The sequence below is a fragment of the Rhinatrema bivittatum genome, chromosome 1 (assembly GCF_901001135.1).
Source record: "Rhinatrema bivittatum chromosome 1, aRhiBiv1.1, whole genome shotgun sequence".
NCBI lineage: Eukaryota > Metazoa > Chordata > Amphibia > Gymnophiona > Rhinatrematidae > Rhinatrema > Rhinatrema bivittatum.
Genome location: NC_042615.1, coordinates 536,255,243 through 536,272,470, shown reverse-complemented (window position 1 = coordinate 536,272,470; position 17,228 = coordinate 536,255,243). Strand labels below are relative to the sequence as shown.

Below are 17,228 nucleotides of genomic sequence, written 5' to 3'. Positions count from 1 at the left end.
TCTGTCGCTGGCTGAACCTGTTCTATGGAACTCCATGCCACTCAAAATAAGGCTGTAGAGAAATTTGAAACTATTTAAAACTAGTCTGAAAACCTGGCTTTTTAAACAAGCTTTTTATAAAGACAAAGAGAAGGAGGAAAACAGTTGAAAGATAAGGACACAGCAAGTAATCAGGTTTTTTTTCCCTTTAATATCTCCAATTGCATATTAACGCTAGATTTGAACCGCTTGACAGTTTCTCAACCGGCATATAAGCCTTAATTAAACACATAGTTTCTCTTATTAAAATACGTTACCATTTTATGTTGGCACATGTATAATTTGTAATCTATGCCAATTATGGTTTTTCCTTATTGTGCCTTTCTGTAAACCGTTGTGATGGTGAATTAATTTAACGACGGTATAGAAGAGTTTTTAAATAAATAAATAAAAATGTTGTCTCTGAGCTCTGGTCACAATTGTTTCACTCCAGCATGGAGAACATAGTGAGGCTGAGCAGGAGCTACAAGACTCTTTTTTTCCAGATCCAGTCCTTGACATAATCTTAATAAACATGCCATATTATACTTTTCTATGTTTGGGATCCTCAAGCCTCTCACTCTCCATCCACCCAGCATCCTACAAACAGTGATCCTAGCATGCTTTCCCTGCCAGAGAAAGTGGGAGAGCATAGAGTAGTCCAGTTTAATATTCCGCCTTTGTAACCTTAAAGGAAGCCTCTGCAGAGCATATAAACATTGGGGGCCACAGTATCATTTTGAATAAATTCACCCTATCCGTCACCGAGAGAGGTAACCCATTCCAAGCCAAGAATTTATTTTTCATGTTTAATGGGGGAAGAATATTTAGGTAATATATTTTGGTGAGATCTATAGGAAGTTCTGTTCTAAGGTACCTAAAGGTGTCCCTAGCCCAACAAAGAGGGAAGGTTGTGCCCCATAAAGCTTTTACTGAGGCATGGGAGGACATGGCTTCGGACTTATGGAGGTTAAACTTAAAACCGGAAAAAGAACCAAAGTGTGTGATCTCTGACATCAGCCCAGCCAAGGATGCGTAAGGATTACAGATGTGAGCCAGTAAATCTGCAAAGTCAACTATTTTGAATTCTTTCTTCCCAATCCGTATAACCCTAATGTTTGCATTGGACTGCAAGGCTCTCAGCAAGGGTTTTAAAGACATAATAAAGGAGAAAGTGGACACCCCTGCCATGTCCCCCCACCTCTGCAACACAAATTCACTTATGAGCTTACAATTAACCAGAATTTGTGCTGTGGGACTGGAATATAATAGACCGACTGCTTGCAGGCATGTGCCGGAGAGACCAGATTTCGTAAGGACATAAAACAAATAATCCCAGGATACTCTATCGAAAGCCTTCTCTGCATCGAAACTCGCAAGCATCAAAAGTTGCTCACACTTGTCCCTCACAGCATAGAGGCCAAGACTGATGATACACTACTAAGTTTGGGCTAAAGATCAGCAAATATATTTGCCAGAAGTTTGAGATCAAAATTTAACAGGGATATTAGTCAATAAGATTCTGGTTGAAGGAGGGTCCTTTCCTTTGTTGGGTAAAATGGTAATCAAAGCTTTGTTGGTCTTACAAGGAAAAGACTGAGTCCTCAATAAGGTTGGTAAATAGAGCTTGCAATGGCATGAGTAGCTGACCCTGTAATATTTTATAAATCCTACCCCCCCCCCCCCCCCCAAATCTGTCTATTCCTGGTGCTTTGTAATAAGGGGCACCCTGGATCCCACAACAGATCTCTTGAGCACTAATGGGGCATTTAAAACTTCCAGCTGCGGAGTCGTAAGCTGTGGCAACTTAATCTTCTGAAAGAACTGTTCTCTGGTCTGCACATCACTGGAAGAATATAGCTTCATAAAGTGGTCCAAGAACACCCTCTGGAGCCCCTCACTAGAATTTACTAATATAATGTTTTGGTCTCTAATAGCAGCTATAAAATCTGTCCCCATTGTACATTTAATCATAGATGCCAGGAGTTTGCTTGCCGTATTCCCAAATTGAAATAGCTGTTGTTTGTAATAAAACATGAATTTCTGTGCTCTGTAGTAAAGTGAATTGAAAGCCATTAAAGATGAGATATAATTGTTCTTGATTGCTCTGACTGTTACCTAGCCAAAATGAATCTGTTGCGACACATCTTTCATTCTAGTCTTAGATACTTATTGTCTATATCCTTACGGTCTTTTACTTAAAAAAGCAATTTATATCACCTCGAAGTACTGCCTTTGCTGTCTCCCAGTAAAGGGCAGGTTTCTCAGTGTGTAACTTACTGTGCTCGAGGTATTCACTCTGCTTTTCTAAATAGACCTGAAAACCAGGTTCTCGAACCAAGTACGCTGGTAACTGCCACTGTCTACCATCTCCTCCAGTGGTCACCCACTGTAAGTCAAACCAGATAAAGGCATGGTCTGAGACCTGAAGAGGACCGATTGCGGCCCTTAACACTTGGGAAAACATCATACTAGATATCAATCAATAATTGATCCGGGATTGAGTAGCATGAGAGCTCGACATGTGTATAGTCCAGTTCGGTTGGATGGGGGACACACCATACATCAAACAGATCTAACTGCTTACATAACAAGGGAATGCCTTTATGTGCTATCAATCGCTCGCCTGGCCCAGCATGAGATTTATCCAGCAGTGGATCGTGAACAATGTTAAAGGCGCCCCCAATAGCTGTGGGGTCCAGGCTGCAAGTTCTGGAGTAAGTAGAGAGACTTGAAAAGAAACTAGGATCCTAGTTATTGGGTGCATATATGTTACAAAGGACTAAAGGCCTCCCCATCAAAGAGCACTTGAGAATAAGGAAACGTCCTCCCGGATCCCCTATAGTCGCCTCCACCAAAAGGGGAGATAGCTTTGTTTACCAAAATAGCAACTCCCACTTTCCTGGATCCAGAAAAAGCCCAGTGCACCTCCCCAATCCACCATCTTTTGAGTTTCCCATGCCTTTTAATCGGGGACCCTCGCCTGCCACATTCCAAGAAACAATTCTAAGACCTGTCTTATAGAAATATTTTATTGGAAATGTCAACCCCGATAGCATCTATAATAAAGAGAAAGAGGGTGCCCCCCTAGCCTAGGGTGACCCCTTGCCAAAGTGCAACTACTGTGCCCCAGCAAAACCAGTGGTGGAACCACATGTCATCGCGCATACTACATCTCTCCAATTTACAAAAATGACCCCTCCATTCAACCCTCCTCCTGTGCCCCTCCCCTTCCCCATTCTCGCTGGACAATGCACGCCTGGCTCTGCTTACAGCATCACTTGATCCTCTCTCCCAGCACCTAAATTCTTAACAGGTTCGCCTGGGACTAGAATGAGGGAAAGGTTGTCAGCATTTGTTTAAATATTAAACAGTCTGTTTTCTGTCCAAAAGTGCTTCCAAAACAGTTATCTAAAAATAATCCAGGAATTCTTTTTTTCCCAGCCAATACTTTTGAACTTTAGATTTGAGGAGAATGTGTGTTACTTGCTGAGCAGGCTTCTCTTTCATGCTGCGTGCTGCGCTTGCTGTGGCATCCAGTTGGCTCAAGCTATTTCATATCTTGGAGCTCTCTGGATTTGACCCGGGGTTTCTGGGTTTAGAGACTTGTCTCCAGGAGAGCTCCTAGGATCTCCGGGCCTTAAACATCCTTTCCTTCTGCGCATGGCTGTATTTTTCTTTCTTATATGATGAAGTGTAGACAGGCAGGCAGGAGCCTGCCTGTCTATATGATGAAGAGCAGCCAAGGCAGGCAGGAGCCAGGAAAAAAAAGCTTCTCAGCCTGCAGCTGCATCCTGCATCTCGCCTCTGATTGGCTCGTTCTTTTGACCAGAGCTAATCAGCAGCAAGAGGAGGGAAAACCAGCTATATACTCTTGGGAGGCCCTTTCTCCCACCGGTTCCTCCTGCTGTTTCACCGTCACAGCACTGAGAAGGAGTTAAAGGGAGAAGAAAGAGGTAAGGGCTGGGGCAAGAGTGTGTATGTAAGAGGGAAGATCAAGTTGAGGGGGGCAAGAATAAGGATAGGAGGAGAGAGCAAGCAAAGGGAGGGGGAGAGGATTGTGAGGTGGAAGGAGACAAGGGAGAGAGATGAAAGCAAGAAGGAGGGGAGTGCAAAGGTTGGAGGGGGAATGGGAGAGAAGAAAGGCAAAGGGAGCAAGAGAAGATCCTGGATGGGGGGGGGGGATATCCAGTGAGGTGATATAGGTCAGAGGGGATGAGGAAGAATGGTGAAAAGGGAGCAAATAGGAAAAGAAGGAAGGAAAAAATCAGGAAAAGCTAGAAAAAGGAAGAAAATATTAAAATCTGCTGCATAAGGGAAGAGAAAAAGAAGAGGTAAAACTGAAATAGAAAAATAAAAGGAGACAGTATACCAGAGAGAGACAAAAAAAAGGGAATAGAGATGAGGACAGAGAATAAGAAAAGAGAATGCTGGGCTAGAAAATCAAGCCAGAAACATCGAAGGTTGGAAACTATTTTAATATCTGATAGAGAATAATCAGTTAAGAAGAAAGTAGTTCCCTGAAGGGGGAGAGTAAGAGAAAAGGTTTGCACAAGCGACACCCCAAACCCATGCTAATCTCAGGGTGAGCAGAACTCAGAAAGTCCCCAGGGAATGGGCTAAGTGACAGACAAAGAAGCGCCCTCTTCCTTGGGAGAGAAATACAGGTACATGTGTTGGACACATGGTAATCCAAGCTCTCACAAACTTCAGTTAACACAAATTGTTGGATTTTTTTTTTTTTAATGTAATTGATTTGTGCAAATTTTTATGAAATGCGTTAATGGTCAGTAGCTTTGGTGGAAGCCTTAGCGATTGGTGCTGCCCCTCACAGGTTTCAAACTTGTGCTAATTCAACTTTTTTGTGTGCTTTTCCTCGGAGAAAAGGCTATTTTGCACAGAAAAATATATAGTGTATGACTTGCACTGTAAGGCATACACAGAGAGGCTGAAGGCACTAAAGATGTACACTCTAGAAGAAAGAAGGGAAAGGGGAGAGATGCTGCAAACGTTCTCATATTGGTCAGGCTTCAGTAAGTATCAGAAGGTAGCATGTTCTGTAGAATGCAAACTTCAAGGATGAAGGATCATCGCATGAAGTTGCAGGGAAGAAAACGCAAAAGGAAGTGAGAAAATACTTTTTTTTTTTTTTTTTTTTAGTACGGTGGAGGATACCTGGAGCAGGCTTTCAGTGAAGGTATTATGAGTCAAAACGGAGGCAGAATTCAAGCATGCATGGGATAGACACACACAGCCAGATATTGAAAGACCTGCTCAGCAGATAATATAACTCCCACCATCACCAAGCTAGGATCCTTCTCCAGCAAGAGTTACTTTTTATTTAAAAAAAAACCAAAAATAAACTCCAAATGATCCCTCCCTCCTAATTGTTAAAAACAAACAATTGTCCCATGCCCACTTTCATAATAACATAGTAATGATGGCAGATAAACACCAGATGGTCCAACCAGTCTGATCAGCAATTTGCTTATGATAGTAACTGCCACTCCATGCAGGTTACCCCCATGAACAATGTTACACCGTCCCTTTCTTTATGCTTTTAGGGATCCCGCAGTGTGTTTCCCATGCCCTTTTCAATTCATTAACTGTTCTCGTCTTCGCCACCTCTTTTGAGAGAGCAATTCCAGGCATCCACCACCTTCTCCATGAAGAAATATTTATTAGTCTTCCCCCCCCCCAGGAATTTTATATCATGACTCCTAGTTGTGTGTTAATACTTATAAGGTACCTGAAGGTCTGTATCATGTCTCCCCTGCACCTACTTTCCTCCAGTGTATACATATTTAGATCCTTTAGCCTCTCCTCGTAGATTTTCTGAAACAGATCCCCCCCATCATTTTGGTCCCTTTTCTTTGGATTGTTTCCATCTTGTCTCCGTCCCTTTTGAGGTAGTCTCCAGAACTGAACACAGTACTCCAGGTGAGGCTTCATCAAGGATCTGTACAACGGCATCATCACTTCCCTTTTTCTGCTGGCTATTCCTCTCTCTGTGCAGCCCAGCATCTTTCTGGTTTTAGCTACTGCCTTGTTACATAGCTTTGCCATCTTCAGATCACCAAATACAGTCACCAAAGGTCCCTCTCCTAGTCTGTGCATGATAGTCTTTCGCCCCCCACCTACCCCCAATCACATACAGCTCTCCTGGATTTCCGCACCCCGGGTACATGACTCTGCTCTTCTTGGCATTGTATCGCAGCTGCCAAATCTTCAACCACTCTTCTTTTTCTTAAATTGCTTTTCATTCTGTCTATTCCTTCAGGCATGTCCACTCTGTTACAGATCTTTGTATGATCTGCAAAAAAGCAAACCTTTCCTTCTAACCCCTCTGCAATGTCGCTCACAAAGATATTAAACAGAACTGGTCTCCAAAACTGATCCTTGAGATACTCCACGTAGGACCTTTCTCTCATTAGAGCGGGTTCAATTTACCATTACACATTGTTTCCTGTCGTCAACCAGTTAGTAATCCACTCCACCACTTTGGCGCCCACTTCCAAGCTTCTCATTTTATCCACAAGCCTCTTATGCGGACCATATCAAAAGCTTTGCTTAAATCCAAGTAAATCGCATTGAGCGCTCTTCCTTGATCCAGTTCTCTAGTCACTCAATCAAAAAGTCAAATCAGATTTGTCTGATAGGACCTTCCCCTGGTGAATCCATGCTGCCTTGGGTCCATAGAAATACAGAAACATAAGGAAAAGGACCAAACAGTCCATCCAGTCTGCCCGGCAAGCTTATGGTAGTATCTGCTACACCATACAGGTCACCCCCTTACTTATCAGTTTCCCAGACTGTCAAAGTCAGGGCCCTTGTTGGCTGCTGTCTGAGTCCAGTTTCCTATTACTTCTTGCTGTTGAAGCAGAGAACAATGTTGGAGTTGCATCCAAAGTATCAGGCTTATTGGTTAAGGGTCGTAACAGCCACACCAGCAAGTTTTCCCCATGCAGTCTTTTCTTCATTTCCATTCTCTAGCCTTTAGGAATCCACAGTATTTATCCCATGCCTCTTTGAATTCTTTCACTTTGTTTTCACCACCTCCTCCTCCAGAAGGGCATTCCAGGCATCCACCGCCCTCTTCGTGAAGAAATATTTCCTGATGTTGGTTCTGAGTCGTCCTCCCTGGAATTTCATTTCGTGACCCCTTGTTCTATTGATTTCTTTCCAATTGAAAAGGTTTGTTGATTGTGCATCATTAAAACCTTTCAGGTATCTGAAAGTCTGTATCATATCTCCCCTTCATCTCCTCTCCTCCAGGGTATACATATTTAGGTCCTTCAACCTCTCCTCATAAATCATTTGATAGAGACCTCCCACCATTTTGGTCGCCCTTCTCTGGACTGCCTCCATCCTGTCTCTGTCCCTTTTGAGATATGGTCTCCAGAACTGAACACAGTACTCCAGGTGAGGCCTTACCAAGGACCTGTACAAGGGGATTATCACCTCCTTTTTCTTACTGGTTATTCCTCTCTCAATGCAGCCCAGCATTCTTCTGGCTTTTGATATTGCCTTGTCACATTGCTTCACCGTCTTCAGATCACTAGACACTATCACCCCAAGGTCCCTCTCTTGCTCCGTGCACAACACATTCAGTTCTTTTTGATTACCACACCACAGATGCATGACTCTGCACTTCTTGGTATTGAATCCCAGCTGCCATATCTTCAGCCACTGTTCAAGCTCCTTTAAATCATGTCTCATTCTCTCTATACCTTCCGGCGCGTCAACTCTGTTGCAGATCTTAGTATCATCCGCGATAGACAAACTTTACCTTCTATCTCTTCCGCAATTTTGCTCATAAAGATATTGAACAGAACTGGTCCCAACACCGATCCTTGTGGCATGCCCTTAACTGTTCTGTCTTCAGAGTAGGTTCCATTTACCATTGCCTGCTGTCTTCTATCCGTCAACCAGTTTGTAATCCACGCCACCACCTTGACGCTCACTCACAAGCCTCCTATGTAGCACCATATCAAGAGCTTTGCTGAAATCCAAATAAATCACATTGAGCACTCTTCCTCGATCCAATTCTTTAATCACCCAATCAAAAAAAGCTTTGTCTGATAGGACCTTCCCCTGGTGAATCCATGCTGCCTTGGGTCCAGAAATCCTCCTGACTGTAGATAGTTCACTATCCTTTCCTTCAGCAGAGTCTCATTAATTTTCCCACCTCTGAGGTGAGGCTAACAGGCCTGTAGTTTCTAGCCTCCTGCTGCTACCACTCTTGTGAAGCGAGACTACCACTGCTCTTCTCCAATCACTCTGCACCACTCCCATTTCCAGGGCTCTATTGAACAGGTCATGCAGCAGACCCTCAGTATCCTAGGATGAACCTCATTCGGCCCCATTGCCTTGTCCACTTTCAGTTTTTCTAGCTCTTCCCATACATTCTCTTCGGTAAACGGAGTTTTATCTACTCCATCTAAAGTCTTGTCAACCAGCAACTGTCCTTCTCCAGGGTCATCTTTAGTGGACACCGAACTGAAATTTGTTTAATATTTCTGCCATTTCTTCATCTCTGTCCACACTGCTGCTTGTCATCTTTCAATTTTACTATACCACTTCCAGCCTCCCTTCTTTCTCTGATATATCTGAAAAATGTTTTGTTTCCTCTCTTTACCTCTTTGGCAATTCTTTCTTCTGCTTGACTTTCTACTTTCCTGATTTCTTTCTTCGTCTCCCTCAGTATAATAGATATTCTTCCTTGTGTTCCTTTTTTTGAGATCCTTTGCACTTCTTGAATGCTGTTCCTTTTACCTTTAAATTTTTCAGCCACCTCCTTAGAGAACCAGATTGGTTTCTTTTTCCTCTTACTCTTCTTTACTTTCCTTTTTTTTAGCTGGTTAGCCCTGTTAGGTTAGCTGGTTAGCCCTGACAGTTTTCAAAGACTTTGATCTAGCCAACTAAGACCTTAGTTAACTGGCTGGATCCTTCTGAATATTGACCCCATAGGGATCTTAGTGGCAGAAAGAGTGATGGAGAAGACCACAGATTAAGTCCTGTGACATCACAGTAGACAGATACAAATAGGCTGTCTGGGTGGACAAAGTGGTCCTTTGCTGCTGACGTCTTCTATTCTTGTTTGTGACCATATATTGAACCCATTGGTAGCATACACACAGAAGGATATAATTGACATAGGTTTGAAACTTGTGAGCAGTAGTGCCACTTGTTAAGGCTAGCTGCTGAGTATTTGCGCTTCTCTCATAAGTGTTCAGCATTCAGTTAGCTTAAAATAACAAAAAAAATTGTTATCAATTCTTGGATGAGAAGCCCTTTAACTGCTATTAATCAAGTTGTCTTAGAGCAGGGGTCGGGAACCTTTTTGGCTGAGAGAGCCATGAACGCCACATATTTTAAAATGTAATTCCGTGAGAGCCATACTAACTACAACCCCCCACCCTCCTGACCCCCCCAAGACCTACCAAATTAATTTACTACAACCCCCCACCCTCCTGACCCCCCCAAGACCTGCCAAAAGTCCCTGGTGGTCCAGCGGGTGTCCAGGGCTCGCAGACAAATCTTTAATAAAAAAGTAAAAATCTAATAAAACCCCCCACCCTCCTGATCCCCCAAGACCTGCCAAAAGTCCCTGGTGGTCCAGCGGGGGTCCAGGAGCGATCTCCTGGACTTGGGCTGTCTGCTGCCAGTAGTCAAAATGCTGCCGACGGCCCTTTGCCCTCATTATGTCACTGGGGTCGACCAATGGCGGCGGTAGCCCCTGTGACATAGTAAGGGCAAAGGGCCGTAGACGCCATTTTGATTACTGGCAGCCAACGGCCCTTTGCCCTTACTATGTCACAGGGGCTACCGCCGCCATTGGTCGACCCCAGTGATATAGTGAGGGCAAAGGGCCGTCGGCGCCATTTTGACTACTGGCAGCCGACAGCCCAAGTCCAGGAGATCGCTCCTGGACCCCCGCTGGACCACCAGGGACTTTTGGCAGGTCTTGGGGGGGGGGTCAGGAGGGTGGGGGTTTTTGTTAGATTTTTACTTTTTTATTAAAGATTTGTCTGCAAGCCAGATGCAGCTTCAAAAGAGCCACATCTGGCTTGCGAGCCTTAGGTTCCCGACCCCTGTCTTAGAGAATAGCCACTGCTATTATCTACTTAGTTTCAGGTACTTGTAGCCTGGATTGGCCACTGTTAGAAACAGGATGCTGAGCTTGATGGACCCTTGGTCTGACCCAGTATGGCAGTTTCTTATATTATGTTCTTAACGGTAAAAGTAAATCTTCTGTTCACTTACTTCATGCTTAGATCAATGCTTCCTTCCCAGTTTCAACAACCTTGTTATATTGTAACTTTTTACTTCCTCGACACTGGTTAAAAGAACAAAGTTATTGCACCCCTTGTTATATGTAAACCGGCATGATATGATTGTATCATGAATGCCGGTATAGAAAAGCTTTAAATAAATAAATAAATAAATAAAAAATAAATAAGAATAGCTGGATGTTGAATTTTAAACGTATCTTTTCCTTGTCTCTTGTATTTAGACCACCAGGGCAGAATTTGACTTGCCGGAGTACTCTGTGCGCAGAAGATACCAAGATTTTGATTGGCTGAGAAATAAACTTGAGGAATCACAGCCGACCCATCTCATTCCCGTAGGTAGTAAGCCAATGTGACCGTTAACCCTTGCATGTTTGGCACATTCTCTGCAAATTGTTTTGAAAGCGACAGTTCCTCCTAACCCAAGAGAGGCTGTTAAAAGAAAAAAAAAGTGTTTCCCCAGCCACACACATGGCTTTCTGTAATGGCCTTTAAGGCATTGCTTTCATGTTTAGACAGTACATCTGCAGTATTCGCAGATCTGTCTCCTTATCCCGGTTGTTGAATCAGAAGAAACTTGCATGCTGTAATGCAGCTAGGAGGGCGTGGCTGTGAATCTCGGATAACCTGGAAATATGTTTCACAAAATTAAAATTGCATCCTGAGAAATTATCCTGAAGCCATTTTCTAGACAGGGAGAATACAGGAGTAGAAAGAACTGACTGGCTTGTTTTTCAGAAGGGTAACACGTGGTATGGCTTGTCCTTTCAATTTTGGCCAGATCTGAGCCATACCTTGCAATACCCTCTGGAAAATCAATCTGCTGTTCTGTGGCTTTAGTGACCTGTGGCATGAATCGTCATTTTTAGCCACACAAATGCACTTATTCACTCAGACATATAGGATTTCAAACCTTTTCTTTTCCTCCAGTGACAAATTAATGTATACAGAAATGAATGTATATAAAAAGAGCATGCCCAGAGGAACGCCCCACTTTAATGCGGGCAAGAGCATGCCCGTTGTGAGCCCCAAGTGTACTTTTAACCGCATGTGAGGACTGCATGTTTCATCCTCCCCCCGTTTACCCCAGTAAGTGGCTCTGAAAATCATCTTCATAGTCTATTTATTCATTTTTGTGGTGGGTTTTAGAGAAAAGTGAGGGGGAGAGGTTTAGGTCCAACTTCCCCTTCCCCTGTTCCCACCCCCCTCCAAATTGCTTTTTGGTCCATAATTCATAGTGGATGATGTTAATTGCCTGGTGCCATGAACAGGAGAACATAGCGGGAGCTTTGAAATTCATATTTGATGTGCCTCAACATGGGTTTATTGTAATATTTTGCGGGGGTTGGGGGGGGGGGAGGTAACAGTGAGTGAAGCATATATGGCTGGAAATTTCCAGCGTCTCCTGCATTGCTTTGTCACATGATTTGGCATATAAATGCTTTAATATAATAACAACTTCAGAGTGGTTTGCGTATACTGCTGGACTGCAATTCATGTGCTGTTGACTATGCCCAGATTGGTTTGGCCTGTGAAATAAGTGTTTTTTTGTTTGTTTGGTTTTGTTTTGGTACCTGGTTTTGTTTCACTGTACTTACAAAACACATTTGTCCTTTTTATTTTTATTTTTTTATTTGTTCCCAGCCTCTGCCTGAAAAATTTGTGGTTAAGGGTGTCGTTGACCGTTTCTCAGAAGAGTTTGTTGAGACCAGGAGAAAAGCTTTAGATAAGTTCCTGAAAAGGATTGCAGATCATCCTGTGCTCTCCTTTAATGAGCACTTCAGCGTTTTCCTCACAGCCAAGGTGAGCGCACAATGCTAGGTTTTTTTTTTCTGTATATCCACAGTGAATATGCAGGAGATAACTTTGCATATACTGGGTCTCTAATGTATGCAAATGTGTCTCCTGCATATTCATTGTGGCTGACCTGGCTATGGAATCATAGAGTTTGGGATACAACTGTCTTAACTTATCAAACAGCTCCAGCTATAGCACTGGGTGTTGCTGGGGGTGAGGGGATGAACTATAAAGGCAAATTTAACACATTTCCTGCCAGAAGAATCCATGTGGACATGGTGAGGGCCTAGTACTTGGAGCACTGAGCAGAAAGGGGTGCAGCACATTATTTCACATACCAGCAGCATGAGATCTGTGTGTATTTATTTATTTTTTTTTATTTTGTTTTTGTATACAGACATTCGATCGAGATATCACATCGGTTCACATGTAACTGAACATAAATAAGACATTGGTTGCTTTTTTACATTGTAGCTCATATAAGAATTTAGGAAGGTTAACTTACATAATAACTTCGAGATGATAACATTTAACAAGTGATTTGAAGATAAATAGACATAAAAATAAAATGAAACAGAATTAACTATGTACAGTGACTTTTTACAGGGGGAACAAATAGGGTGTAGGAGGGGGTGACTGGGGTAGGAGTAGGCCAAGGAAGGAAATGTCTGGGTGCCATTTTTATAGAGTGTGTGTGTGTGTGTGTGTGTGTGTGTGTGTGTGTGTGTGCGCGCGCAGTTGCTTGAATCTTGAGCAATGCATAAAAAATGATATAACCCAAAACTCCTGCATTGCTTTTTTTAAAAGAAGTTACAGTACCTGAATGTAAACCGATGTTATATCTCAGATCGAATGTCGGCATATAAAAAATAATAAATAAATAAGTTTCTGTTACATATACATGGATTTTAATTATTTTTACCAGTTATAAGACATCATATGATATCAATGTTGGATTGTTTTCCTGCCATTAAAGTGAGTAAAATCCATGTATTATGGGCCAGCTGGGTGGCAGCACTGCACGCTGCCATGTCGGGGGACCTGGGCTCAGTTCCCAGCTCAGATCTTCTCCCCGGGTCGGCTGGGATGGGGGATGCTGTGGGCGCGGTGCTCACAGACCCTGGGGGAGGGAGCTGCAGTCATTGCGCAGTGGTGAAATCCAGGGGCTGGATTTAGGGCCCACAGTTGCAAGGGAAAGGGACCCAAGGACCATCAACTGCAATAACTGGGCAAATTGGCTTGGGAGGGAGAAATAAAATGGAGTAAAAATCCCTGAAGAGCGGTAAAGGAAGGTTCACAGCACTGAATTTCAGGCCTGGCTTTGACTAAAGCTGTAAGTACAAAGGAGCAGAAGGAAACTGTTGTGAGTTGATTCCCCCCCCCCCCCCCCCCCCCCCGAAACAAAAATCAATGTATTGTTTAAAATAAATATACTCTAGTTTAGCACTGGAGTCAAGACACTATCATCCTCTCTCCTATTCTGGTCCATCCCTTGTTCCTGTACCCCTCTCTTCTCTTATATATATACAGTTATAATCAGACGTTTACATACCCCTAGCAGAATTTGTAAGATGTGTAGCATTTTAAGAAAACATGAGTGATCAGACAAAACAGGTCTGTTATTTTTAATGTGTTTCAAATTAAATTATTATGCACCACAGAATTGCACAATCATTAAACCATCGTAATAAAGGAAATAATGAAATGGTCCAGTTCAAAAGTTTGCATACCCACGAATATTTGGGTTGATAATTTACACTCAAGTTGAGATGGCAATGAAGTGTAGGTATCCACACCTGTGCCTTGTTTGATTGTAATCAGTCGGTATATAAATAGTCAATCAGTTTCTCCTGGGACAAGTAGGATGGTAGTCCTCACACATGGCTGACGTCATCAGATGGAGCCCGTCACAGAAAACGTTTGTCAAAGTTTCTAGAACTTCTCCCAAGGACCTGATGTTTGTGGGCTTTGTACGGGCAATGGCGGAGTCCATCCCTTTTCAACTCCTTATGGAGCAGGACTCCCGCCACAAAATGTTGGAGATTCTCCAATTTGTAGATGCGCTGAAAGAGTTGGTGGCTGACCCAGTCCATGACATCTTTAAAGATCTCTGTCCGGATCTGGGAACACCCCATCTCGGTATCCCTGGTTCACCAAGGGGTTTGAGAGGCGTCAACTCCTGCACCAGTCTGTTGTGGTGGAGTCTGCCCTCAAAAAGGCGGATCAGTGGGTCCTGTCCATTAATCGTCAAATGTACAGACTAAACTTTCATGGTACCTCTTCAGAAAATCAGGAAGTACCTTGAGTAGAAACTGCTCCCCCGCTGTTGCAGTGGTATAGACTTGATTGCCCTGCCTATCTCAGCGGATCAGGAGGTAATTTTCACAGAGCTCTCCGCCCTTTTAATAGGCAGGGCAATCGAGCCTGTTCCACTGCGACAGCGGGGGAGCGGTTTCTACTCAAGGTATTTCCTGATTCCAAAGAGAACTGGGGATCTCTTTCCTATTCTGGACTTGCAGGCCTTGAACAAGTTCCTGAAAAGGGAGAAGTTCAAGATGGATTCTTTCGGCACCCTGATACCTCTCTTGCGGAAGTGAGACTGGCTTTGCTCCCTCGACCTGAATAACACCTATGCCCACATTGAAATTTTCCGCACCCACAGAAGGTATCTGTGGTTCGTGGTGGGTGGGCAACACTTCCAGTACCTAGTGCTGCTGTCCAGCCTGGCGTCGGCGTCCTGTGTTTTCACCAAGTGCCTAGAAGTGGTAGGTGCTTACTTGTGGAAACTGCGCATGCAGATCTTTCCCTACCTAAATGACTGGCTCATCAAGAGCACTGTCCAGGAGGATGCACTACAATCCCTGCACTTCTCCATTCAGGTCTTGGAGACTCTGGGTTTTCTGATCAACTACCCGAAGTCTCTACTGGTTCCGTCGCAACAATTGAACTTCATTGGAGCCAGGTTCGACAGGGTGCAGGCTCAGGCATTCTTGCCCAGAGACCGGGTGCTCACCTTAATGGCCCTGGCGAGAGCGATTTCTGTGTCACCAGGTCTCGGCGCACCACATGTTGTGGCTGTTGGGGCAGATGGCGGCGACGGTCCTTGTCACTCCTTCGCTCGTCTATACATGCGCAGAGCTCAGTGGACCCTCTGCTCCCAGTGGCGTCTGGCCACGCAGGATCTTTGGGTGCACATTCAAATCACTCAGCTGCTCCGGGTCTCCTTGTCATGGTGGGAGACCCTGTCCAACTGGGAGGCAGGGGTACTATTCCAGGCTGTGCTCACCATAGATGCCTCCCATCTTGGGTGGGATGGTCATGTGGAGGAGCTCTGCACCCAAGGTCGATGGTCCATCCAGGAAGTGCAACACCAGATAAACTTCCTGGAGCGCCGGTCAATCCAATACGCACTCTGGGTGTTTCAGGATCACCTGGCCAACAAGATGGTCCTAATCCAGACAGACAGCCAGGTGACTATGTGGTACCTCAACAAACAGGGGGGTACAAGATTGTACCTTCTCTGCCAGGAAGCTGTTCAGATCTGGTTGTGGGTTCTGTCCCAAGGCATCTTGCTCTGGGCCATGTACCTTCCAGGTATGGAGAATTTGGTGGCAGATAGTCTGAGTCGATCGATCCGACTCCTCGAATGGTCTCTGAAGTAGGAGGTTGCGGATCGGATCTTTCGTCTTTGGGGAACCCCAGATGTGGATCTGTTAGCTTCCCCCTGCAACAGGAACGTAGCTGGGTTCTGCTCCCTATTCCGGAAGGGCAGCAGGAAGGCATCGGATGCCTTTGCATACCATTGGGCAGGGGCCTCCTGAATGTGTACCTTCTGCTTCTGCGAGTGTCAAAGATCCTCCTGAAGCTCCAGCAGTATCATGGGTCCATGATTCTCATTGCCCCTTATTGGCTGCATCAGATCTGTTTCTCTCTCCTGCAAGATCTCACACTGAGGGAACTGATCATTCTGGAGACCACCCCAGACCTCATCACGCAAGATCAGGGCCAGTTGCATCATCCCAACCTCCGAATCTTGTCCTTCATGGTGTGGATGTTGAAAAGTTGATTTTACAGCCCTGGGAACTCTGAGGAGGTGTCCCGGGTCTTGCTGGAGCCCAGGAGGACGTTTACTAGGAAATCTTACAGCCTAAAGTTGAAGCGGTTTTCTGTTTGGTATGAGAGTCACGGTTTAGATCCATTCTCTTGCTCCACCCCGAATTTGCTGGACTACCTGCTACAACTCTCGGAGTCTGGCTTAAAAACCAACTCAGTAAGGGTGCATCTTAGTGCCATTGGGGCTTACCACTAGGAGGTGGATGATGCACCCATCTCTGTACATCCTATCATGGGGTGCTTCATATGGGGCCTGCTTCAACTGAAGCCTCCTCTCAGGCCCCCCACAGTGTCCTGGAACCTCAACGTGGTCCTGGCCCAGCTTATGAAGGCACTTTTTGAACCTATGCAATCATGTGACCTAAAGTTCTTGACCTGGAAAGTAGCCTTCCTGGTGGTGGTCACCTCAGCGCGCAGGGTTAGCAAACTTCAAGCTCTGGTGTCCTATCCACCTTATACGTAGTTCTTTCACGATAGGGTGGTTCTGCATACACATCCTAAGTTCTTGCCGAAGGTGGTGATGGATTTCCATCTGAACCAGTTTGATTCTTACCCACCAGAGCAAATGGGCTCCCCATAGCCTGGATTGCAAGAGAGCCTTGGCTTTATAATTGGAGCGGATGGCAAGTCATAGGCAATCCACACAACTCTTTCTTTCTTTCGACAAGAACCGTTTAGGAGTTGCTGTGACTGAGCAGATTTATCCAATTAGCTGGAGGATTGCATCTTGTATTGGTGTGCGCAGGCGGGACTGCAGCTAGGGGGCCATGTCTAGGCTTCTTTTGTCAGAGCCATGGCGACTTTAGTGGCCCACTTGCAAGCTGGCCCCGTGGATGAGATCTGCAAAGCTGCGACATGGAGTTTTCTCCACACCTTTGCTTCATATTGCTACCTGGATAGGGATGGCCAATGCAACATCAGTTTTGATCAGTCTGTTCTCCGGAATCTTTTTCAGCTGTGAAACCCACCTCTTCCAGCCTCAGGCCCCTTTTAGCAAAGGGAGGTAGT

At 44.6% G+C, this 17,228-nt stretch overlaps 1 protein-coding gene across 1 annotated transcript in view; it reads left to right on the top strand.

Moving 5' to 3' along the window:
• Positions 1 to 17,228, top strand: part of SNX30 (sorting nexin family member 30) — a 134,889-nt gene that overhangs the window by 92,759 nt on the left and 24,902 nt on the right. Inside the window, exons 3-4 of the mRNA XM_029614243.1 lie at positions 10,535 to 10,645; positions 11,955 to 12,113. Of these exons, the coding sequence (XP_029470103.1) occupies positions 10,535 to 10,645; positions 11,955 to 12,113 (270 nt within the window). The remainder of the gene's footprint in view (positions 1 to 10,534; positions 10,646 to 11,954; positions 12,114 to 17,228) is intronic.